The sequence below is a fragment of the Nipponia nippon genome, unplaced genomic scaffold (assembly GCF_047370975.1).
Source record: "Nipponia nippon isolate SJK-2023a ecotype South Korea unplaced genomic scaffold, ASM4737097v1 scaffold_5, whole genome shotgun sequence".
Lineage (NCBI taxonomy): Eukaryota > Metazoa > Chordata > Aves > Pelecaniformes > Threskiornithidae > Nipponia > Nipponia nippon.
In genome coordinates this window covers 75,026,788-75,054,148 of record NW_028262369.1, presented here as the reverse complement: position 1 = coordinate 75,054,148, position 27,361 = coordinate 75,026,788, and the positions used below count along the sequence as shown (strand labels likewise).

The 27,361-nt window shown below is 37.5% G+C and overlaps 1 protein-coding gene across 1 annotated transcript in view; it reads right to left on the bottom strand.

Moving 5' to 3' along the window:
- Positions 1-27,361, bottom strand: part of PDE11A (phosphodiesterase 11A) — a 139,295-nt gene that overhangs the window by 56,317 nt on the left and 55,617 nt on the right. Inside the window, exons 3-10 of the mRNA XM_009462386.2 lie at positions 23,521-23,610; positions 21,191-21,331; positions 16,829-16,893; positions 11,203-11,338; positions 8,638-8,713; positions 7,080-7,147; positions 6,626-6,718; positions 3,239-3,289 (exon numbers count right to left, since the gene is read on the bottom strand). Of these exons, the coding sequence (XP_009460661.2) occupies positions 3,239-3,289; positions 6,626-6,718; positions 7,080-7,147; positions 8,638-8,713; positions 11,203-11,338; positions 16,829-16,893; positions 21,191-21,331; positions 23,521-23,610 (720 nt within the window). The remainder of the gene's footprint in view (positions 1-3,238; positions 3,290-6,625; positions 6,719-7,079; positions 7,148-8,637; positions 8,714-11,202; positions 11,339-16,828; positions 16,894-21,190; positions 21,332-23,520; positions 23,611-27,361) is intronic.

Genomic DNA, 27,361 nt, shown 5'->3' with positions numbered 1-27,361 from the left:
TCATTAATAGAACAATTTCTAATCATATAAGCATTTTTAAACTTGGCTTTCAGATTTTTATTATTGAAAGCTATATTCTAGTTAACACCAGAAGTGGAATCCCTTAAAAAATGAGCAAAAAAACGTTCAATGTGAATTTATGTTGCTGCTTTGTTTTTAGACAATTGTAGCCATCAGATATGGAATAGGCCAATTGCATGACATGGTCCATTATCATACACTCATGTTTCAGTGTTCCATACTGTGAACTTTCCTCTGTATTTTCCAGCTCCACAACCAATGGTGCTCTGCACTTTTTCCCATCATAGCATCTGGAGAAAGGTATTTCATTTCTTAAGGGTTTCTTATTAAGGTGGAGTTTTTTTTTTGTCATTTCATTAATTCTTAGCCAGGATTAGTAGCAACAGAAATAAATGTTATTTATTTTACAGAACCTGCTCACAGTGATTACGTTTAATTCTTAAAAAGATACCAGGTATATTTGTGAATTTGTGTATTTTTTAATTCATCCAATAACAGTAGGAAATTATTGACAAAATTTCAAGTAAAAAAAAAATCAACTTTAACTAGTCTTGCTAGGCTTTCTGTAATGCAATAAAATTAATTCACTGGTAAAAGCCAGAGGAAAAATAAACTTCAAGTACACTTGCAATTTTTCACTTTGTATCAGAATATTCTTGAGATCTTAGGCAAATAAAAATTAATGGAAAAGCATTTTAAGACTATAAAGACATAAGATGACAAAGATGGAAATAAACAACTTGAACAAGGAGGAAGAATATGTAATTATTTCCAAGCTGCTGGGGTCCAGTTACAGTATGTTTGGGGTAATATGTTGAAAAGTTGTCAACTCAAATGTATTGTCACTCCAAAGTCATTAATTACTGTTAGGTCCCATGTCAGTCAAGATCCAGTAGTGGACTACTGGCATTACTCTCATTTAGATGTTGCTATCATGTGTGTTTGTTCCTGTTCTGACTGAACCAGAACATCAGGTAAATCGTAACACACATTTCCTCTGACATCTGCCAATAAATCACCAAAGGGAGAAGGGACAGTTTTAGTCCCAAACACCCCCAGAGGGAGGAATTGTTTATTAGCCAGTCAAGTCTAGAAGATGACCCTAATATAACAAAGGGCTTATACAAAATATAACAATATAATGAACAGAGAAAAAAGTAGTGATTTCAGGGTAGGATGCCCCAGGAGACCTCAACAGGGAGACCGGCTGCCAGGGCTCTGCAAGGGGGCAGACGGGAGCAATTTCATCCCATGGATGAATGGCCCCTCTCTGGGGATGAGCTCTCTGTTGAAGGCCCACAAGACATGCTGGTCCTCTCTGGGTTTTTGTTGTTTTGTCTTGTTTACAGGTGTAAAGCATTAACAAAGACTACCTGGCACTCTGTGTGTCAGGAATTGAAAGTGAAACAACCAGATATAGGAAAGGGAATATTTTTCTGAAAATATATCTCAGCTTAGTTTAAGCATAGCTTGGTTATATTCCTCATTTTCTCATCTATGTTCTCTATAAAAATGTATTTATCGGGGTTATTGATGAATAAATGCTTTTTTACGAATGAATGCTTTTCATTTCCCTTTAACTTATCATTAACCATTAAATGGATAGTAAGTGGATAATAACAAGACATTCCTTACTTGGAGATTGACAAATCTATTAATGAAGACACCTGGGAAAAGAAGTAGAATAGCTCCTCATCACACTAGTATCTAAGTCCAAAGAGTAACATAGCAGGCTTTTATTTCAACTACACAGACCATGATGGAGAATTGTCTTTCAATGGCTGACAGCAACCAAGAAGTATGGACATCTGGTATGTAGAAAGATATAGAAGATACACAGAAGCTGTATTAGAGGTGCTTATTCTAAGGTAAAATAAAATTTAAAAAAAAAAGTATGGTCCTTTATCCCTTTCTTTCCTCTTTCTCTCACCCAGCTTTCAGTGTTCTTTTTGCCAAACATAAGATACAACTTATTAAGCACAAAAAAGTATATTCTACTGGCTGCAGTGTTGGAATGATCTTCAAGCGTGTTTGATTCCAGAAATAATTCAGTAATCTAATCTTCAGCTTACAAAAGGGTGGGTAACTGCACGAATAACTACAATGGAGGAAGAATATTACACCCTTATCACCAGGTATTGATACAGAGTTCTAAGGCATGGCCATCATTTGGGCAATAATCTACAAACTAATTAACTAGCAATAGCTGCCCTTCCTCAACCCAGGTAACTCATCAGTATCAGCTCTGTTAAGTCACCCTTACACCGCGACCATCCCCATGGTGCAGAGATTGGGTTGCAGCCAGCCAGCCAAGGGTCAAAAGAACCATCAAACAGCTATTTTTTCAGCCACATAGGTGCCAGGGAGCCACAGCAGGGAGAGCCAGCAGTGCAGGGTCACAACAGTCCAGATCTTCGCAGACCTCACCACAGTCTCCGGTGCACTTTGCGTACAGGAGACCAACACTGATACCCACCACGAGAGCCTCCCAAACAGCTTTGAGTAGTCCTGTACAACACTGACTCCTCATAGCCAACGAAAGTGCCACCAAGTTTCCCTAGTGTTTCCTCAAGCAGAAAAGGACAAACGAAGCCTATCAGAAAAGCAGCTCTGGAGTGCTGGCAGCGATGAAAGAGCGAGGTCACTGTTCCCCCTACTCTCTACCCCTTGGCAAGGCAGGATTCGGTGAGAATACTTAATGATTGGTCCCTAGCAATGCTATGTTCAGCACACATCACTTTATAGTTCTGCCCAGAGCACTTACAGAAGTTAGAAGAGGATTTCTCACCTTCACATCCAGCCTTCTGAGTCTACGCACAATCTTGATAGGGAATGCTCTGCTTTTTTTAGTAAACACAGGACACCTTCCACACTATAAGCATGTAAAGTCTCAAGTTCCTCTCATTTTCTCTAGTCTCTTCCTCACCACCCACTGTGGTATGACTTCACTATGGTGGTTTTTGCTGAGGAGGCCAGCAAACCCACGACAATGTGCAATTCCAGCAGCTGGTGCTGGGACAATAGTATTTTGCCGCTGTGCACTCATCACTGCAGCTCTTTGAAAGATTTTTTTTTTTCCGCCTTCCCTAACATGTAATACATCCTTTGTAAATCATTGTTAATTATGATTTCTGCTTTTGATGTAAAACTCAGATAATCTACATCCATTTTAATTTACTGTTATGTTTTCAGAAATAACTAAAAACTTAAATCTTACCTTAAATTTATCAACTTCTGCCTTCGAACATGTTGCATGATAAGATAACACCTGCCCCAGAACAAAAGATAAAAAAACCATTTTTGTAGACTTGACAAGTAGAAATAATAGCGCTTTGTACTGCAGTCTAATCAATGATGTTTAAAACAAATTTAATTAATATTTATGCATGGTAATTCAGTTCTGAATGTCAGCATATAATAACTAATTGCAGGTTATCAGATATACTTTTGGCATTTATGTTGCGGGGAATTTTATAGGGAATCATGGACAGTAAGTAATTTAATATTATAAGCATTCCTACATTGTTCTCCTGGAGTTCTACAATTAAAAGAGAAAGAATTTAATGTAAAAATAACAGTAGATTTACAGACTTTAAATAATGCCTTTTGCTATACCGTAAAGCTTTAATGCCTTTGCTAGTGGCACATCACTGCATGCAAATTAGCACCTCTATGCTATGCCTGACACTCTCTTCGATACCATTCCGGAGATGAAAGCATCAAATACAATGCACAAGGTACTGCACACCTCCTCTTAGTACTTGTAAGTATGCATACATTTACATGGAATACATTGTATCGTTATGTGACACTAACGTTGAACAAGCACTCCAGAAGGTGCAAGAGCCACCCTGTGTACCAGACCCACCAAGGTCTGACTGTGCATGGGACGAGGTGCTGGTCCATGAGGGAGCTCACGGAGCCAGAGCGCTCCTAGCAAGGACAGATCCTCCTTACCACACAATCTGCTTATGTGCTAAAGCTTTGATATATATTTCTCATTTTGAAATTGTTTTCATCTACAAATGTCTGTTACTGATACAAATACCTAAACTTTATCTCAAATGCCCTTGGCTTGCAATACCTTGTGGCAATAAGACCCAAGATGTATTTACTCATATCAATTTTAGAGGTGTCATCTTTTACAGTAACAGGAAATCATTCCTGCACTATAAAAGAATAAATAACAAATACCAATTTATTTGCTCTGTCCCACGTTTTACTTTCTATATCTATATATCATGTCCTTTCTCAAATTTTTCTGTCCAACCATATAGTAGCTTCTCTCAGAAATCTGTAAGATTAGTAAAATTATGTCTTCTGCTATGACAGATTACACTTAATAGCAAAATTCTCGTCAGGCTTCTCCTTTGTCTACATTCATTATATTCCTCTAGATTTTTACAGTCTTCCTTAATATTGATTATTCTAATCTTTTCATCATTTGCAAATTTTGCATCCTTAATATATAAAATAGTATTTAGCCTCATTCTGAACCATATGGCATCCTATGTCAACCTTTCCCCATCGTTTATTTGCATATTGGTCTTCTGTTTGTTAGTCAATCTTATGAGAATTCTATATGAAAAACAGTATCCGTATACACCAAATCAATTTATTTTACATCTGATATCAATGTCATTTTCAAATGCCACTCATTGCCATCCTAGCTAAATACATAAATACTAATAAAGTATTCTATTACTGAAAAATGGATTCACAGTCCTCCAGCATACACCATTCTTTTGTTCAGTACTTTCCTGCTGTATCTTCAATCACTTTACACAAATATTATCATGAGTTGTAGCTCATTTATAGAAAGAATTACTCTTCACTGAAGCATAGTGGCCATTTATCAAACTTATAATCTACATTCAAGCTATATGGCTATTAGTCTTTTTTAGGTCAAAGAAAGAAGCTGTTATTTTAAACCAAGAAATTTAAATTTCCTTGATTTCAGTAATAAAAAACAAAACTTCTATGTTAACTTTCATCCCTATGTATCCAAGTGTGATAGTTGGCTTTGCTTGTTTTTCTTGCCAGGAGGAGTATTCATTCTAGGGTGTAATATTGCACAAATATCCGGGGCATATGAGGACTTACAGTAATTCATGACTAGGATATGTAAAGAATAAGGAATCTTGCAGGAGGCCTGAAAAGGTAAGTTTTAAACTTTTCCTCCTAAGTGAATACATATACAGGAATAATAAAAAAGCCACTTATGCTTAGAATGCTTTCTAACACAAACAGTCCTATTCACTTCAAAAAGCCTTAACATGCCTACGTGCTTTACAGGATACACCACCAATACACAGATAAATATCTCCAACCCTAAAGCAAAGAAAAAAAATTATGCCATCTTCATAGCAATCCAGTTTGGTTTGATTTTTGTTTTAATAGAGAGAAATTCATATCTCAATCAGGCCAACACTATTTTTGTAGTTCTTATTGTCATGGTGGGTACTGTATACACTCAAGTTACACAGTTAAAGGGTGCACACATCAGGGACAGCTAGATCATTTTCTTCTCTTATCACATATGAAATTTAAAACAATACTGAAATCTTAGCCACGTTACCCTTTCATCAGAGGAATGTTTTAAGCTTAATCAGTCCTGCATAATGCTTTTAAAATATCTTAAATTTCATTCAGACAGTTCTTAATTATTGTTTTAGTGGGAAAAACGTAAATTTGTAAAGCTATCCTCAAAACTCCAAGCTTTGTTCTCACCAAGATTATTTTTAGTATGATAATGTTTTAAATCTCCAGAATATAATAGAGAATAGTGCTTTATTGTTGAATCAGCTTATAGATGTTTAAATAATCATAATTTTTTAAATGTTCTGCATTTTAGAGTTTTACAGGAGCTAGTAGATTTCATTCTTCATTGGGGCGGGGGAGGGTGGAAACAAAAAAAAATTGCTACAAAGGCAATGGGCAAAAGAGAAAGCTTTCCATCCATTTAGCTACTCTATGTATTTTATAGAAAGATGTGATGTGCTGGAATGCCAAGACCTTGCATTATGTATTGGCCTTGACCCACAGCAGAGCTCTTACTGAGCTGCCAGCCATCCTGCTTTGACTTTATTCTAGCAAGACATATCTGATAAGAGTTCAGCAGATGTTGCTTTTGATACTAAAAAACCCTATGATGATGATCACTTTTTTCAAATTTTGTCCTGTTCACAGTATGCTTTACTTACACTTTACAACACTAGAAAAAAACCAAGCTAATATATCAGATGCTAAGGAATTTTCAGTTACTGATGGACAAGAAAATACTTAACACCTAGATTAATTCCTACACTTACATGTCTAAGAAACTAGATTCTCCACCATCACTGTTCCCCCTTCTAATGTAAAAAAACCACAGGCATCAAATGAGATATCCAGGTTCAAAATTACTTAAGCTGTGCATGAGCTCCACAGCTAAGCATACCCTGAGAAAGTTTCCCTTCAGCATTACTTTAATAAGACAACACTCTAAGGTGCAGAAAGGTAGATATAGAAAACGATGCTAACTACAATAAATTCAGAAGCAGTAGGTTCCTTTACATGTAGCACTTATGAGCAAGAAAAGGTTTCATTAAAGATGTACACATACGTCAAGAGCCACAGACTGTTTTGCCCAGGATTTCTTCACTTGGTCATACATAATTGTGTTGTTGATGCCCAGGCCACAAAAAATAACAAAAGCCTAAAATTAAAAAGAGAAAAAAAGAGAAGAAGGTCAATTAATATAAACACAAAGATGAATGCTGCCTTAATAATGAAAAGGAATTGCATGGAAATTACTAGGAATAATCAGGCTTAGAAAGGTTAATCTTGAGAATGCAGGTAAGCCACTGGCCTCATCAAGATGAGAAAGATCAGATGCAAGAAACCTGTTTTAATTAGGATGCAACCTTATTAAGTGAGGAGTTCCGAGAATTAACATCAAACCGCAAATACAGACATATTCTTCCCCCCTCCCTAGAGCAGGCTGAAGCAGCATTAGCCAGAAATACCAAATTGTGCTCAAAAAGTAAGTTATTTCTACAAAATTGAATGCCTCTTACTTCAAACAGTCGCTGGTCAGCATCATCAAAGGGTTTCCCATCAAGCCTGTTCAACACTTGAGCTACCCCTTTGGAAAGAGTTAATATGAATTATAATCTTCATTCATTAATTCACAATGCAGAATATTTTATTCATTGGTAACATTTAAAATACATCTTTCAAACTGAAAAGCAAAACTGCAAATATTTATCCTGAAAATCATTAAACTGACATAAACATGTGAAAGTCTGATTGTTGTGATACCAGGACTGAGTTTATTACTTTCAGCTGTTATTCTTTACTCTCCAAGTATAATATTGCAAATCTAAAAGTTACTCACAATGCTTTTCATAACAGGTTAAAGATCTCGTTGGGAAAGAACTTAAGCACTTTGCTAACAGCAATCATGTAAGTTGTCCTAGCAATTTGGAGTTACTAATATAATTTGCTCAATCAGTACCTTCATTCTTAAAAATCTTAGTTGGCTTAGCATGACCTGGATACATAAGTCCTTTTTTTTCTCATGAGTGGTCCATAAATTTATTGAACCAATGGAAAAAAAAAAAAAAAAAGTAATTTCCTCAAACCACTTGAAAAAGAAAAAGCGTTCAAAGCTCTTGGCTCTAGCTGAACTAATACTGAGTGCTACTGCAACAAACCATTTCTATTTCATTTAACTACAATACGCCCTTAGAAAAATATTGTAAGTTATCAGCAGTCAACGGTTCCGTTTCTTTCTACTACTTTAAGGTAATATGCACTTCACAAACAATGAGACATATTTTTAAAAGACTCAATTCCCACATCATCTCTGCTGAATAAGCTCAAAGATCCTGATCCTGCATGGCACTGAGCACCTTCAGCAATGCACTACTGATCGCAACTCTCACTGACAGCCACAACACACAGGGATGTAAGTCTTGCCCTACTGGCTTAAATTGCTATCGCTTTGACTTGAATTCTTCTGTGGAAAGTTACAGAGAAATCTGGCACTGTTATTTTCAAATGGTGCTCTTTTTTGTGCCAAAAGCAGGTAATAATGCAGGGCCAATTGCAGGTGTATCATAGCTGAGAAGCATCCTATCAAACAAGCAATAAAACCCAGTCACGTCCCGATCCAGCGCACACCACTGCCCCAGGCAACTCTGACAGCTGCCACAGCCTCTCCCCTAAGTCTTCCCTGACTGTGCAGTTTATCATTAAAGAGGAAAATAACCACTTTTTGCTGGACTGCAGAAACAGTTGCCTGAGTTGTGTACAAAAAAGGGAGACCCAAGAAAAGTATCAAAGCGTATCAAACATTTTTCATTAATATTGTTAGAATTTTTTTTTCATCTCATTAGTCTTCAAGTTTCAATACAATATACAACTTAACAATGACACAATGGGAAAGCTGAAAAAGTCCATACAGTATCCAAGTCAAAACATCCCTTCTTGGATACTTAGCATGCATCCTAGGTACCGTAACTTCTTAACAATATTCAGCTGGGAAAAAGAAGAAAAAGGAACATAGAATTAAAAAGACAGAATTAAATTTACGTTAGCATAAAAATGACGCAGCTATAAGGAAGGTCTTACCAATTATTTGGTGGTTGCTATTCCATATAGGAACACACAGAACAGACCTTATGTGAAAGCCAGAAATCTGGTCAGCCTAAAACACAGAAATGAGAGCTTCTATCAGCAGTAGGTACCATTTGCAGCCTTTTACATTCTAGTAATAGAAATGTCAAGGAGTAAGTTTACATTTACAAATGTCATTCCATATGGATCAGCTCTCACTCAGAAAAAATTTCTGCTGAAACCTCATTCACAGTAAGATTAACCAAAAGTCACAAGGATTATTCTAAGAATTGCCAAAGAAAATACGAACATCACGGTCTTTGCCCCAGAAAGCTTACACTATTTGATTTGGAATTAAAGACAAACTGCAATTGAGGCAAGGTCCAGACAATTCCTAGATAATTTACACACTGGTGGATTAGTAGAGACAACCTCCACTGAATAAGCGTGCCTTACAAATACTAAGCGTGCCTTACAAATACTCTTCCCAATTGTCAAACTGAAATTGGATTTAGCAATGCAGCTAAAAAAGGGGGCTTACGGGAAAAAAGCACTTTCAGAAGAAAGGCAAGGGTAAGTAGGGAATTGTGTAGAAGTGCAAGCCAGGAAGAAATGGAAGGATGAAGTCAAAACCAAGATCTGAGATTTTCTATGTAGGTTTAATTGGTCCTGTAGTTCTGAAGAGAATTTTCTGCCTCATTTATTGTTTTCTATCTAATATAGTATAAAACTCTGCAATTTATTATAAGTGTCACCGATTCTCTTTTTTCTATGGTTAATAAGCTTTATTCTTTAGGGTCATTGCTGAAAAATTCTGAAGAAAAGAAAGTTATTATTTCAAAAGAGATTAGAGAGTGGGGTGAACCCACTCAGAGGAGATCAGGAGATGTTCTCTTACTAAAACTGCCAGTGCTACGGGCAACCTGTAACACAAGAAAAGACCTGTAATAATTCACAAACTGGAAGCAGGATGGGATCACTGCGATCTCCTAGCTAGCAAAAGATATAACTCAGGTTTTACTAGAGTACTGCTTATTTGTACATACTCAGAACTCATCACTGAAATCAGCGTGGAGTGCCACCTGAAATAGATGGGAGTGGGGGAACAATTGCCTCAGATGTATATCTTAAAATGAACTCAGTGAAAATACTTTGGCATTAAATTCTCAGTGAATGAGTTGAAAATTGAGCATCAACATTTGAAAATGACAATTAGCGTTCTGGGAGAAAAAAAGAGAGTGTTTTTAATACAAGCAGAGAACAGAATATCTGTTTTGTAACTACAAATGTATGCTTGATTCTATCTAAGTCATAAGGGATATGTTCCTCTTACTACACTTGACTGTCTGTAGAACTAATTGATTGTAACAACTGAATTTAAGAATTAAATTTTCATAGGAACCCACCAACAGAAAATAATTACTGCCCTTTGTATTAAGTGTTTTCTTTTTCTCTATATAAATTGGGCAGGGCCTCTAACTTGGAAAGGACTAACTGTGAAACAAATAAGAGAGCTGAATTATTCAGGACATTATATATTAAAAGTACTACTACAAACATATCAAAGATTGGCATGCTTTATTTTAGCATATCTCTTTGGCAAGAAACAGACCGCAGGCATTAATTGTACTTTTTGAAATTCTGAACAAATTAGCATCAACACATTTTTCCTGTACGCTTTTACAGCAGACCCCTTTTATTTTTCTTGTTTTGACAAATTCTGCTGGTTTGAGAGATTATCCCTTTAATGACACATGGAATAAAACTGGAACCAAGCAAACTCAACATGAAACACTTCCAAGCACACTTTGTGTAGTAATATAGTTTGGCAAGCTTGCTGACCAAGGCTGTCCGCTGATTAATGCGATGCTGAACTGCTGGCCAAGTCCCCCATAGTAATACTGTTTCACTGGATAGAATTCAGTGAAGATTTTGTCCTTCCATATGCCTCTAACATTTATTTAGGTGTTAAGTATATGTATGTGTTTTTATTTGTATCTATGTGTTCCTAACTGAGGCTGGAATGAATACCTTAGGGTACACAAACAACTTTTATTAGGTGTGATTTGTACCTTGGAGAAATAACTAATCCAGTGTGTATATTTTATTTGTGCAAATTAAAAGGTTAGTTGGCTAAGTTAGATCACAAACAACATTTGTCTCTCTAGATACTGGATTTGTTTATACTCTGTGTGTGTACAGTCCCAGTCACCCCAACAGCTAACAGCGATGGTGTTGCTAACACTGAACACCAACAGCAGAATTTTTAGCAGTAAAAATCAGTTTGCATAAGTATCAAAGCACTTGATAGAGGAAGGTATCACTTATAAATAAGGAAAAAAAAAAAAGAATTATGGACAAAGTAACTGCCTAAAATCATACACTAATTCAGTGACTTGTGTTTAGTGTATAAAGCCATGTCAACACCAGCAGATCAGAAGGACGACATACTAGATAGAAAAAATAATTCAAAGTAAATATTCACAGTTTACAGCCACTTGGATATAACGATAAAATTGTGTTATATTAGTTGCAATGCCAAAAATGTGATGTATATTTACATTTCTAAAAATCTCTTACTTCAGCATCAAAGCGAGGATCCTGATAGGCATCACTGATGTTCACTGGGAGACCCGTGGAAGCTACGAGTTCAGCAATGCTATTATTTATTAGCCAGTCGGAATAAGATGGTGACTTTTCCATGCTGTCTTTGAAACTATCAAAAGGCATAACAAGGGAAGAGAAGAATACAGTCAATGTTGCTTGAAAGTCCAGCATGACTTACAGGCATACTTATAGGAACAGCAGAACCATTCACAGTTATTAATCGTAACTAAGCATTATCTACAGAACAATAATTTGGTATTTATTGAAATAGTATATAAAAAATTCTCTCCTTTACACAATTCTTTCTATTGAAAATAGCATTGGTCTCCCAAGTGAAGAAATACAGCATTTAATAATGAAATTCATTTACATATGAGTCAAGAGTAGGATTACATTCCAAGTTTCTGTGGGATACAGGCCTGCTCATCAAAAGCAATGAATTCTAAATAATATTTTCTGTAAAGCTACCTGAAAGTATATAATTTTAAGATTTTAATTTTTCAAATTAGTATAACAATTTGAGGTATTTTAAATTCATAATTCCAATAATTTTTCCATCAAGGGAAATGCCATTTTTTAAATTTTGGTCTGAAGTGCCAGACCTGAGTGGCTGAAGAAGGGATCATGAAATAACTCTTAAAATCAATAATGTAAGTGTGTTGCAGCGGGTGGATCCAAGTAGACATATAACACATGAATTTTTCCTTTCTTTTTTTCCTGGTTGAGCTTCTGCCAGAACTAGTGAGGGGCTAGAGAGCTGTCAGTAAACGAGCATAAGACACTAGAATTATGGGCTCAACTCACCACACCACCACAGCTTCTCCAGAGAATTCAATATCTACACAGACCTTGGAGTCCTCGCCTTATGCCTCATCTAATCAGCAGGAAAGTTCTCATTGACTTATTGCAGGCAGGTTTTTGACATTGGCAAGGAGTAGCTATTCATGTGTGAATAAGCTAATGCATGTTGTCTTAGTTTTGAGAAGAAAACTGATCAATTTTCAACACCTGAGAAACATCACTTAGAAAAAAAGTGACTGTGAGCAACCATGGACAAGACTACAATAGCTTGAAGCTTCAAAGTAATGCACATGAATGAAAGAAGGATGCACAGTAAAACGCTAGGAAGACTCAATCAAAGTGAAAGGATTGATTTTTGTTGGCTGCATTGATTTTTCTGGAGACCAATTCAACTAAGTCACTCATTTGAAAGAAAACTCAATATTCTGAAAAGACTATAAATAAAGATAATAATAATGATTTACACAAATCTAAGTGTATCAACTTTCATTTGGGATAAGAGTTTTGGGAGACTAATAAATGTTATGTGTATACTTTGACAGGAACGTTTACAGAAATATAATGGTTTTTGAGCTAAGTAAAAAATTCATGTTTATAGTTAAAAATTTATTTCAGGACATCAATACTTGAGAAGCAAAAAAAAAAAATCTTTAAGGATAAGAATCTAATTTCAAATGCATAGTTCTCAGCTCATACCTTAAAAGTCTGGATGATATTACCATTATAATATAAGACACTTTAAATTGGGACTGGATTATGGGTGTCAAGGATTTTAAGCAGCAAATGAATTCAAGTAAAAGAAACAAGATATAATTCAGGAAGAAGACTTAAAAGTATGTTCTACTATGTTGTCTCCATTGCTAGCAAGTGCTTTACAACTATACTGTGGAACAGAGGCACTCAACTTTCACTAGCAGGAAATATCAATGCTTAATTCTGATGCAAATCACAACCAGCTGGCTCTCTCTCCATCCTCAGCAGCAAAGAACACTAAGAAGCTACTCTAAAAATCACAAGCAACAATTTTCTCCAAATTGTGGAAAGCCGTGAGTAAGTCCTGCTGGACTGATGCAGGCAGCTGCATGCCACCATCTCCCTGTCTTGCCCACGCACAAGCAGGACCTCTGCATGCCAGGCAGGAGAGTAAATGCAGCTCTAGGGCACTGAGCAGTGTTGCAGACTCCCCTTATGCAGCTGCTTGCCTTGCTATCTTCCCCAAAGATGGCAAAAAGTACAGTAGGGAAGTGGTACAGCCAAAATCCCAGGTACCTTCAATCCTCTCTAAACAGTGACATGAACCCTTCCAGCTCCTAGGACTAGTGGAGCAGAGAGATGCCTTAAGAAGCATAAAAACACTGCAGGGAATGGGGTGGTACCTGAGTGCACATCATCCCAGGCACAGTAGTGGTGAAACAGCAGTAGCAGGCATTTCAGCACTTTCTCTGTACCAGCCCAACTGGGAGGGAGCACAGATATTTTCTCCCACACAACCCATGCTCTGGCTCAGGCAGCTGACCTTTCCGCTACCAGTGGTACTCAGGTTAGAGAGCTGTAATCTCAGCTACATCATCTGCCAAGATGACTTCTGTGCAGGAAAGACATAGCCCACAGCACCTTCCCTCAGGCTCATCTTCATCCAGAATACATCACAACTGAACCCTCAAGGCTTCTAAGATTTTTGTAATCTTTTTTCAAAGGGAGAGAAAATTTAGGAGACTTGGCAAACCTTTACTTCGAGAACAAAATGGCAAGAAGGAGAACATCAGTGTGCCATTATGGATAATAAACAAACTTGATCATGGTGTGTGCTGGAAAACTGCAAACTGAACAAATAAATGCAAGTGTGGTCTTGCAAGGTATTTCTTTACAACCAACAGCAAAGAAAAAAGATAGGAGTATTCATTATAATATTTAGAGACTAAACAGGTGAACTGCTACTAGCCAGATGTAAGAAGGGCAAAAGAAAAGCCAATTTCTTCTAAAACTATGTGAGAAAGTATGTTAGGACATGAAAAGTTATATTGTCCTTGGAGCTTCTCTCTCTTTCAGATAAAAAACTTATAACTAGAACTGTCTCAGCCTATAATCTCTTTGGATTTCCACTAAAATTTCAAAGAAATAATATTTGTCTTCATTGGTATGATGATGAAGAAACTCATCTTGCCATTTTTTTCCACATGAAATGTCTCATGACTTTACAGCAGTTAGGGCTGCAGAATGTAGAATGAAAAGGGCAAAACTCACTAGAAAAATGCTCAAATGTCAAGGGCTCGCGGCATTGTTCCGTATCCTAAATAACCTTTATTTTCCCTCTATAGTGCCAATAACTCAAGCTGTGCCTGTGCTAGATCCAAATGTGACATCATATCTGCCAGTCTAACCTTGGTCTTTGTAAAACCAACTTCACTCTCTACTGGATGAAAAATGAAAGAAAAAGCAATAAATCTTTATATTAAGATGCTCAGAAACATACCTTTATAAATCTTATACAGACTAGCTACCAGGTTGCATGTGTTTATTCAAGTCTCAGACTAAAGCTAAAATAATCTTGACTTGACTACATGCAGAGCAGGCTACTACAAATTGCTTTTTGGTAACATGCTAATATAACTATGGTAACAAGAAATGAGCCAGCTTGGTTATCTTGACACCACTCTACATTGTTTTGACTAATCTGGCTACAGATCAAATTTGAGAAAAACAGGAATAAGAACCACATCCCTTGATTCATATGCCTGTCCCTGAACAAAAGGAATGTATTTCCACCAATTTAATTGACCTAGGAAAGACCAACTGCTACTCCGAAGCTCTTTGTCAAAAGCAGTAACTTGTGATTCCCAGATGAATCAGCAGATTATTTATTCATATTTAAATCTTCCTATTTTTTTATCACTTGTTTTCCTTTTCCATTTGTCTCACCATTCCCATCTCTCAATTAGTGGGTAGGGCATGGAAGAGATCTAGCTTCTACCTATCTTTCTGTGTGGCCCTGGACTCTGCTGTCAGCTTGCACATCTTAAAAATAACACTACCCATTTTTGTAATGCTGTGAGATCAATCCATGAAAAGCATTAAGAATTACGACCTGTCGTAATCTGGAGTACAATGTGCACATTCACCTTAATGAAATGGTAGCTTCTTACCACACTGGAGGTGAAGAAATAAAGCACAAAACACAGCAAATTACCCAAACATATTTTTAAAAGCTGCTTAAAGGGCTTAAATATGGCAAAGTACAAAGTAATCTTCAAGTTTGCTAAGCTATGAATAGCAAGTTGGACAGAAGGCTAGGTTTATCATTATGGCAGCAATTTGACATGGAAAATTCTAATTCAGAACCAGTATGAGTTGATTTGCATAAAATGTGTATGATAATCACTGAGTTTGGGCACTGAAAGATGGGAGGAACCTTCTCACAATAGCCCTGAATCTTCCTCCACTCATTTGGTATGTAGGATATTTTATGTGAACTGTTACCAGCTGTGTTATCTTGTAGGAATTAATACAGTAACCCCACACGGACAAAAAGCTCTTTCTATTACTACTTACAATTAGCCCTATATCAATGTTTAAATACAGGTCCTACTAAGCAAAACATATACTTCTAATTTGACTGGGCTCCCAAACAAGATTTAGTCACAGGAACACAATTTCTAGGAAATACATATTCTCTGAATGTTGTAGAAGTCACTTTTTAGCTCAAATAAGAATCCAAAGACCTGTTGAAGCCTTAGACTGCAAGCTGTGAGCTTTCACCTAGATACGCTGTGTTCTGAACTCTTACTTAGCTACGTGAAGGAAGGCCCTGAAACCAGTGCAAACCAGAAAGATAAGGTAGCCGAAATGATCGGCAGAAGCTGCAACTATTCAAGATAAGAAAAGGAATGTCCTGCCTGGAGACAGGGAAAGGATCCAATAAGGAACAAGAAGACCCCAGACCCAAATATTACTATTGGACCAAACAGTCACATGAAGGGAGGGGAACTTAAACTGCAAGGGTATAATTGCCCAGGGATTTCTTTGTTCAGGGTCCCTCCCTGGAGGCACCCAGCTCAAGCTGCTCTTCACCGCTGTAGTGCTCAATAAATTTGCCTGGCGTACGTCATGTTGGAGACACTGACTCACGGAAACCTAGGGTCAAGTCTGAGGGAAGAGAAAGCGGCCGAGGGTGAGCATGTGTGTGAGCGAGGAGTCGAAAAGGGGCACCCGTCAGCTCAGTGGAGGTGCCCGCTGCGAAGGGGCTGCCGTCCTAGCAGTTCAAGTCTCCGGTGGCGTGTGCGCGACTCCCTGAATGGTGTGCCAATGCTTGGGCAGCTGCTGCTCCCTTCACACTGAGGTTTTCAGGCTTTCCCACTCAATGACAAAAGCAGAAATACAATTTTACTGGAAACCTTTCAACGCAACTGTACGGAGGCATTTTGCAAGAGATAACAATCAATCTAAAATAATTTTGTAATTTTTACTTCAGTATTAACTATGCAAAACAACATTTGTGTGTTCTCCATGAGTTCAACCATAAAAAAAGTCATCAGTTATTTCCTGGTTTCTTCTCCGAGACGCTGATACGATGTTAGTGCATATATACACACACACACACAAAAATATAGGCATGTATATTTATTCAAGCAAGTCTCCATTTGAAGCAAGCAGGAGTCTTGTCTGAGTAAAAACTGTAGGCTCACACTCTTCAATCAAGTCTACCCAAAGTTCCATAAGAAAATAAAACTATGATCAAGCACATTTAAAACTATGTGAAAAATAAAAGTAATCCATTACCACAGAAGACATGAGTACTAACCTGTTGTCGGTATCAGCACTGCATTTTGGAGATAACAACTCAAAGGATTTTGTAAATTTCACCACCTGTCACAAAAAAAGTAACTTAAAATTGTTATTGAGATGAATAAATATGTAAGAAAACAGTAATGTAAGGTTCCTATATTTAAACCATATTTTTACCCAATGGTCTTAAAATAAAAATCCAATCTGTACTCCCCCAATGGAGAATTCATGTTCAAAATATACACTGTACACAGTTCACTAACAAACAATATCAAATCAAATGATATCTTTAGATTCCTTCATGAAACTATTTTCTGCAACAGTATACGCTTCCCTGGAACGGGCTTTGGAACATGAATTATGGAGCTTTACCCAAACTTCACTTTTTTTAATACAGGAAAATAAACAGAAAGACCCATTTCCGCTACTAATTGCAACCAATTTTCCTTGAACATGTGTGCCAACAGCACATAAGTAAAACATTTTAAGAGTGGCTAATGTGACATAAAACACAGGTAATGTTTTTGGATGCTAGTATGAGTCTCCATCTTCCCCTTTGGTTCTGTATTGTAAAAGCTTTTCATGTGATGTACAAATGACAATATTCTAGACATGGTTTAACATTAAGATCTCTATGGAAATCTATTTTGATATATAGGTTAACCCTCCAAAATAGGGGGAAATCAGGAAAATAACTGTTTTGCCGCTTGTAAAAATGACCAAGTGGGTGGCAAGATGCTATTCTCCTACTCCAAATTAACCTAAGATTTATGACTGTTTAGAAAAAGTTTAGGCTTAACTGAATACCTTGGCTGTCCACATTTCAGAATTCGGTCTAGAGGATTGAGAACTCATTGCCTATGGTTTGGAAGAAAACCCTCCATGCTCAAAGGTAGAAATAGTACCAAGAGCAGAAAAATGAAGTGAACAATGCCACCCACAGCCTGCTACTAACATAATGTACTGTTCTGTGAAAACTAAAAATCATATTATACTTGCAAACATAGTGGCATTTCATAAGAATGTAGTAGAACCGTATCTTGTAATTATAAAATCAGTGTGGGGGGTCTAGAAAGAGAAAAACTAGAAACATTAGAATTCTATAACAGAGAATATACAAACAAAATACAAACCTCGATCTTGCTTTTATGAAAGCTAGTGTAATTTAGGGCATACTCCACTGAAAGTACTTAATTTCTATGAGTTTAAATGAAATGAGAATCATATTTTTCCTCCAGGAAAGAAAATAATGGTTTTTTCTGCCATACACACGAATTTATGATTCTGTCTCTGATAATCATTTAGACTTGTCACAGCCCAGCAACAAATAATCAATTACAGAGTCAGTGAATCCAAATATACTTGAATAAAAAAAAAAAAAAAAAAGAATGATATCACAAGCAACATTTTTATCCTTCCACTACTTCTCAAATCAGTAGAAAGGAGGAGAGCTTGTGTTGAATAGTCTGAAAGCACTGAGGGGAGCTACCAATATAAAGGCAGTCACTTATTTTACTATTAATAACAATAGTCATAAAAATGTTAAACATTTCTAAAGAGGCTCTCATACCCTATGAATGGCAGTACCACAAAGTCCCAGTGAAAGCCCCTGTCAAAATTGTGCATGAAATCCAACTCCTGACAAATACTTTCATATAGCTTACGTCCATTTGTTCAACTTAACAGAGCTCTGCAATGAAATAGTTATTCCTTGGTCAAGTGGACAGAGCAATTGCAAAAACCAAACATACTTCAGTAATGCTGAAAGTCATATTTTCACTTCACCTGCTCAATGCAAAGCTTCTTCCTATCACAAGAACAAGTACACGACTATCCAGACATTTGTATGCAAATGCGTCTTTTCCAATGGATTTTCTGTTACCTTGGGGAAAAATTACTAGGTCAAAATAACAAAAGGACTTATCTTTTCACAGCATTTTCATCATTTAGGAACTGAGACTGGTTCTCATTATTTATTTGGCAAAGTATTAAAGAAACTTGTTAAAACGTGCAAACATAGCTACTCCCAAACATACCCCTGCCAACAGCTAGAGTGAGTGGAAAACTTTCAGGAAGGAACAAATCCCATGGAGTAGTGGCCATCAAAAGTAGCTGAGAAAACTCCCTGTCTTGCAGGTTCAGCCCTTACCGTCTTGCTGTTCTTCCACATTCAAATACTGGATTTCACAAAAAAAACATTCATGAGACAAGTTCAGAAGCTGACTACTGTGAAGACACTGATTAGATTGCTGTGAAGCCCACTGAGTTGCTGAATACACAGGATGGTCAGTTAACAAACTCTTGATGAGTTTATTTTTATCTGCTATTTCTGAGGCACCAGCAGTCTGATTACATGTTACATACTAGAATAGAAACTACATAACTATTTCAGTTTGCTACAGTTAAACAACAATAACAGATGCAAAAGTATGAACGCTGTAGAAATATCAACAAAGATGTCTAATAATTATTGGAATGTATGCAGAAAAGGTTAATTCTAAAAATGAGTATTAAAGATTTGGTTGATCATAGAATCATAGAATCGTTAAGGTTGGAAAAGACCCTTAAGATCGAGTCCAACCGTTAACCTATCATTGCCAAGTCCACCACTAAACCATGTTCTTAAGCACCACGTCTGCCCTTCTTTTAAATACCTCCAGGGATGGGGACTCAACCACTTCCCTGGGCAGCTTCTTCCAATGCCTGACTACCCTTTCGGTAAGAAGTTTTTTTAATATCCAACCTAAACTTCCCCTAGCGCAGCTTGAGGCCGTTTCCTCTCATCCTATCACTTGTTACTAGGGAGAAGAGACCAACCCCCACCTCGCTACAACCTCCTTTCAGGGAGTTGTAGAGAGCAACTTGTAGAGTTGAGGTCTCCCCTCAGCCTCCTCCAGACTAAACAACCCCAGCTCCCTCAGCTGCTCCTCTTAAGACCTGTTATCTAGACTCCTCACCAACTTTGTTGCCCTCCTTTGGCCACGCTCCAGCACCTCAATGTCCTTCTTGTAGCGAGGGGCCCAAAACTGAACATGGTACTCGAGGAGTGGCCTCACCAGTGCCGAGTACAGGGGCACTATCACCTCCCTGATCCTGCTGGCCACACTATTCCTGACACAAGCCAAGATGCCATTGGCCTTCTTGGCCACCTGAGCACACTGCTGGCTCATGTTCAGGCAGCTGTCAACATAATGCAACTGTTTCTGGTTCTGAAACTTTCAAGCACCACCCATTTGATAAATCATTAGCCTGAAAATGTTAGTAAGGTCATAAATTCCAGGTAAATGTAAATGAAGATACAAACAAGATTTTTCTTTCCTTCTAGTGGCTATACCATGAAAGAAAGGAACTGAGCAAATAAATATTTGGTAACAAAGCAGGTCATTTTTAAGCAGCCCACAGGAGCACCTTGCTTCTCAGTTCAGCTGTCCTAGCTACTCTGTATTAAGCACTAATTCCATCACACAGACAACTGGGAATCACAGCATATGAACTAGATCACACCACTGATAGTTAGATCCATCAGCAACTTACGGACATCCCATTAAATGCCTTCAAATGACCAGAAGGAATCATAAGTGTGCCTTTCAGTTTCCATTTGAAAAAGTGGCTATACTGGTTTTAGCTGGCACAGAGTTAATTTTCTTTGTAGTAGCTTGTATGGTGACATGGTTTAGATTTGTGATGAAAACAGCATTGATAACACAGGGACGTTTTCATTATTGCTGAAGAGTACTTACACAGTGTCAAAGCTTTCTCTGTTTTTCACTCTGCCACCCAGTGAACAGATTGGGGGTGCACAATAGAGTGGGAGGGGACACAGCCGGGACAGCTGACCCCAACTGACCAAAGGGATATCCCATACCATATGACATCATGCTCAGCATATAAAGCTGGGGGAAGGAGGAGGAAGAGAGGCACTTTCAGAGTTATGGCTTTGTCTTCCCAAGTAACTGTTACATGTGATGAAGCCCTGATTTCCCAGAAATGACAGAATACCTGCCTGCCGATTGGAAGTAGCATATGAATTCCTTATTTTGCTTTGCTTGTGCACACAGCTTTTGCTTTACCCACTGAACTGTCTTTCTCTCAACCCACGAGTTTTCACACTTGTACCCTTCCAATTCCTTTACCCATCGCACTGGGTAGGGAACTGAGTGAGCAGCTGTGTGGGGCTTAGCTGCCTACTGGGGTTAAACCACAACAGTGGTGTTAATAAAGATTCAACCTGTACCTAACATACATTTAAGAATGACGTACTGGAAGAATACTTGCTGTTCAGTACTTATATATGATGTGAAACAGTTTCACCACAATAAAAGCAGCAGCTCCACCACTCTAATATTAGCATTTCTACAGAATGTGCAGCCATACTTACTGGTGATTCAATATCTTCTAGAAGTAATACTGAGCACCGTTCACACTTTAGCAGAGTCTGGGCCCGATGCATAATTTTCTTGACAATTTTCTCTAAGTCAGTCTGTTCCTCAAAGAGGTCATTCACTACTTCCAGTAAAGCCTGCATACAAGGACACAAAACTCTGGCATTGGTTGTAGAATTAATAAATACATCGAGCATTGCAAAGGAGGCATAATCTCTGGGATTGATTGTAATGTGAGTGATCTATTGAAATCGTCATTCAAATAAAGTTATTAATGATTACAGCAACAGAATTGGGGTGGGGGTATCTGAAGAAAGGAAGAAGTCAAGTATTTCTTAGCTCACAACTGGGCACAATCCAACTCCTAGCAAACAATGGGAATCTCAAACAATTTCACTGTGGTCCAAAAATGAAACAATGGCTGTAATGCAACTCTCCAAGTACACAGTATGGATTGAGTTACTTGATTTGCTATACTGAATTTGCTGGTGCATTTCAACTCCATTTTATTCATTTATTACCCATTTCACATGTTCAATGCTGGAAAGAACAAACACATCAATAATTCCATATTCCAATAGCACCCTGATCCAGTCTTTACTACTAACAACACGTCTGTAAAATTCAATGTTTTAAAATGAAAGCCTTCCCCTCTCATTTCAACAACTTTAAAAATAATAGGCCATGTTCTTTCTTACCATGGGTCCAAAGAAGTGTGCTTTTTCCTTTATTGTGGTTTAGGGCACTGACACTAAAGAACACCCATATAGGTAAGCATATAAATGTTAGTGGTCTTTGGTCTCCTTACACAGTGGTCATCAGCAAAATGTTGGTCACCGTCACTGGAAGTTGCCACCATTGGTGTCCAGTTTGATAGGGAAAGCAAAGTATGGGCTTGTCCATCATGTGTTACTTGCCAACTAGTTTCAACCACGGACTAGGCAAAGCTAAAGGCCACCAACAGGTCAGGAATGCAATTAAGTACAGGCCACCATGAAGCTGTCAAATGCCAATGTTATTTGTTATGTTTCACATGGCTGAAGCGGCAACTAGAAACAAAGAATCTCTATCTCTAATCCGATTTCCTGATGTGTCCAACCACCAGAATTTACCATTTTCTAATGAAGAATGAGAATGTCCCTAATACTTTTCTGCTGAATGCCTCCCTCAGAAGATTAAACGCCAACTCCTCAAAAGCCTGTCGTTGTTCCCTGCAGGCTGAGAATCTGCAGCAAATTTTAAGTCTCTATGTAGTCAAACAATTATTTTGTTTGAGAATCAAACAAAGAAAAAAAGTCTTTGGCAGAAAGTTGTTTTTTTGGTTTTTGTTTCTGTTGTTGGTTCCCCCCCCCAGTCTCCTCCACATCTCCACTCCAAAATATATTGGTCTGTAGTCAGACCTGGACAGAAGACAAGTTCAGATGCTTCGTGATCCTTAAATACACACCATTAGAAAGGGTTATTGTTAGTTTTCAAAGTAGTGGAAAGCATTAGTTTCCATAAAGGGAAAGCACCAAAATCCTGAATATATAAATGTCACTGCTCACTACACAGACCCACCCCACTGTAGTTTCCCTTGCTTTGTGAAGCAAGAGTAGGTTCAGCACTACCAGTGGTATTTCTACTGAAGCTTTGGAGCTGTGATCTGTGATAACAAAAGTGTCATTTCCCATCATTGCAGCAAAGGTGATTTAAAAAACAAACAAACCAACCAACCAACAATTATCAAAACTCCTCAAAATTAACATTTTATTTCATAAAAAAATAAAGACCTCTCTGAGAAGGAAATGGCATGTGAGCCTAGCATTATTTTCACTTCTTTAGAGCCTCCTGTCCCAACTTATGCATGGCATCAGCAATCATGAGTAATGTGAGTAATATATCTATGCAGACACATGCTGTCAAAACCCTTCACATACAGTTTTTTCTTGCTTACTTTTATAAAGATATATCCACATTATTTGCACATGAATTGAATATTACAAATTCAGGATGGCAAAGGTTTGATATTACTGGAATTTTATGAGAGTTTGAATCTCTGCCAAAGCAACACTTTCTCCTGCACCGTCTGTGTCACAAACGCAATTGTTTCAGCACTACGAAACATGGAACTGACATCAGGAAACAACAGCCACTGCCACGAGCGTATTTCCCTCCCACGCTCTCTGCTTGCTGCCTTAGTCAAGATAGTGATCTGTTGAAAATGCATTTTTTTAAATAAAACATAGTTAAAACTGTCTGCTTAGCAAACACATATGCATAGCTAGAATCTGAAGGAACAAAAGATGAAGGTTTGATATTGGTGCAATACACATTTTTTACTTACCCTGCTTCTGTCGTATTCCTTCCTTGAAGCTGCAAATAGCTGGGCATTGGATATGGCAATCCCACAGAATGGGAGATACATCTGCATCACCTAGTATCAAAAGAAACTCCCAGGCATTAAAAACAACTGCAGTTAAGACATTCATGTTACTAGCAAAGAGACCTAAACTTAGGTGACGTGTCCCAGGAGGGTCTCTGCTCACTCACTTTTCAGCAGAACACTAAACACAAACCAAAATCATCATGGGCAAGGCAAACAAAATGGGAGGAACAGAGATGGAATGTGTGGAAAAGAACAAATGCATTTGAGTTCACGGGTCCCAGCAGTGAGGGTCCTCTGTAACTTGTCTGGAAAACCGCAGATCCTCATGTCTATCAAATGTCTGCTGAAAATTACATTAAATTACTGTAGACACTACAGCTTCCCTAGAAAAAGTATTCTTTATTTTTCTGGACTGCTTTTTTGTTCTAAGCTCAAGAAGCAAGCTTGAGTCACATTCCTGCTGATTTCTAGAGGATGTAGATTTTGGAGAATACCAGCACAGTGGAACACAGCACATTTATCTGAAACTATTAGTCAGAAAGCTGATTGTCTTCTCAATGAAGGAAAAAAAAAAAGTTAAAGAACATGCTTGAGAAACTGAGTCTTAATGCGTCACCATACATTAAGAAAGATTGGACAAGAGGGACTGGTAAAATATTTTGAGGTACACAAGGTGACTTTAGGCTGGCTATGGCTTTAGGCATACTTTAGGCTGGCTCTGCGTGAAATGAATAAACTAGACTAGTCAAATACTTGAATGCCTGTAGGACCGGCACTTTCACAAGGATGACAATGGATTGAAGTCCAATAATATTAGCATTTTTAAGCCACATACTGATAACAAGCTTGCAACTTACTGCCACTGCTGAGTGGTTCCCAAGCTTAGGCCTGAGACACTAAGTAAATTTTATAGGTGCTGAATAGCTTTTAACGTTTGCAAAGCCAGTAAGATTTGTGGCACTCTGTTGTTTACAGAGCCAAAAGAATGCTGCAGCAGCTAACCTTTCTTCTCCCTGGTCTGTCGACTCGGAGATCCACTGTAAGCAATCCTTTCTGTGACAAGTTTTGGCATTGAGAAACTGGCATTTGTCTTTGAAATTCCATTTAATTAGAAAATTACTGCTAACCCAGGGAAGTGGGCTACTGAGACTACTGAAGGAAAAAAAACCCAAGAATTGTAAGCATCCAGAAGAACCAAAACAGCAGCAACTGGTGTTCTACTTTATCTTCCTTAAACGCTCCATTGGCTACATGTCTACTTATTTTGCGTTTGAGTAATGATGAGTTTTCTAGAAGGATCTTCAGATCCTCTGAATTTTGTACCTTTTGTACCTGCCATTCTGTCAGAATACCTGCAGATTTTAAGGGTGCACACAAATACACCTATACTGCTAATTTGCAAACAACTTACTTTCGTCCTCTTCCCATCATGGTCCCCTCTAAAGGAAAATGGCACACTTTAGACTCTACAAGCACTTATCTTTTCAGACAGACAGTAATTCAACTAGCCAACTATCACACCAGATCACACACAGAAGTGTAAAATGAAGTAAGACTGTAACAAATCACTACGAGGGGTTCATTTTTTATGAAAAGTACTTCTCAGAGGATTTTGCATATTTCAGTTTAGATTTTATTTCCAAAATGAAACAAAAAATTTATCTATATTTTCTTGTAATAGTACCAAATGCCACAGCCAAGTAAGAGATGCAGAGCAAAAAAACTTTAACCTGAGAAAAAGTCTGACCTTTAGTGTAATTATGAATATCATAGTGAGACTGGATACATTTTTACTTAATAAAAATAAGTAAATACTAGTATTAATTGCCCCTACATTGGAACCTCTGCTCCCAAAAGTAATGTGACCCCACGGCAATGGAAAGCATACAAGAAGTTTATGAACCTTCAGCCATCATAAAAACAGCTAAGATAGATGTCTTTTTTGGCAAGAAGAAAATATGATTTTCCAATATTGAAAAACACTGCTCTCCAGAACACAAATTCCAAGATTCTATTCTCTATATAGAAATTAACATCCACAAAACACTGGTTTATGAAATGTCAAGAGTCTGGAAAGCTGCTTACATCACTCTTTCCATGACTCAAAGTAATTGTGTAAGGTGCTGTGCAACTAAGAAAGAGACACCAAGCTGTTTAAGATAATCAGTAGAAGAAATTAATAAATGTCCACAGCTATGAAGAAAAAAACCAAACCAACCATCAGGTTGAAAGGAACCACCCTATGATAACAGATAAATCAATTATCCCTGTTTACAAAAGAACAATTGACAAAACAAAAGCCCACTGTCATTCCTCTTTTGTACTCTGAACAGTAAGGGTGACTGCTGCCTAAACCACTTTTGGCAAATTGTAATACAGTACCAAATAAACAAAGAACAAAGACATTTCTAACGGTAACTGAATTTTAAATGAGATTTTTTTTTTTTTACCAAAATTGCACAATGGTGTAGAAAGCAATTATCACATTCTGACTTCGAATTACAAATTTAAATCTGCGGTACTCAAGACTGCTTTACAAGCACCTCCAACATGTTGATGCTATGACTGTTGGCACTCCATATAAATATGGAGTAACATAATATTCAACTCTTACCTGTCTGAGCCACATACTGTAAGGAGTTGGTATTGTTATGCCAGATTCACTTCAGGGATTTTCCCTCCAAAGAGAACACAAAGAGTTGAGGAACCGGCACATACCACCATAAGCTGGACACATCCTTTTTTCCTCCTTTTAAGTGACAGGTATATAATTACTAATCCTCTGGTGCTCCAAGGTAAAAACATATTGCATCACTGAACCATAATGCACTGTAATTCTATTTCCATTCCTGCCGATTATTACTATTTCTTCTTAAATAGAAGGATGCAACTTATAATAAGCATAAAGTGCAGTCCATATTTTACTGTCTTAATTCTCCAGCATGGATATGCTTCAGTAATATAATACTGACTTTTGGTAACAGCAAATAAATTGGGCAGAAGACTAAATTGTATTGAAAGGACAGAGTATTGAAAGGTTGGTCATAGATAGACTGTTAAGCAGCACATGACAGGAAACGACGCAGGTAAATGACATAGTTATTTTAATTTGCCTTGATGAGACAAGATCTTGTTAAGAAGGAGCTGTTCTCTTTTTCCCTGTCTTCTGTTCTTCCTGCAGCACTGAACAGGCTGGGACAGCTTGCCTCTACCAGTCAACATCTGTAGAGGTTTTACCAAAGAGCTGTATTACACAGCAAAGCCAACCTGATGCTGGCACTTGTGAAGGAACCACTGACACCTGGTCCAAAGGTTGAGGATGCAACGTTTCCATTACACCAATGCACAAAGTATTGGTGTGAAACTCATGGAAAAACACCTAACATACCCTTCTAAAGGATATAAATTAATTTCCCTTTGCTATATTGAAGGCCATTTAAAGAACATAATTTTGAAGCAGAACGGACTATATCCTAAAGAAAATTTCCTTCCATATCTATTTTGAATTAATGACAGGAAAAGAGCCTGCAGATTTATTAAACAAAGCAATTTCCTAAGAAAGAAAATAGACAGTATATAAAAACATAAAAAGTATAGCTTTAACAGATATACCTCATTAATTTTGGCAAGTAAGATTAGTTGTAATGATTCATCACGGTACTTTGTGGCACATTAACAAACAAATCGGTAAATATGTAATAGTATATATTATAAAAATTATGTTCAGTCTGAATAATAAGCTAATCTGATGAACCTGCTGAGATGTTGGAAGAGACCACCATTTTTTTTGGTGCCAACT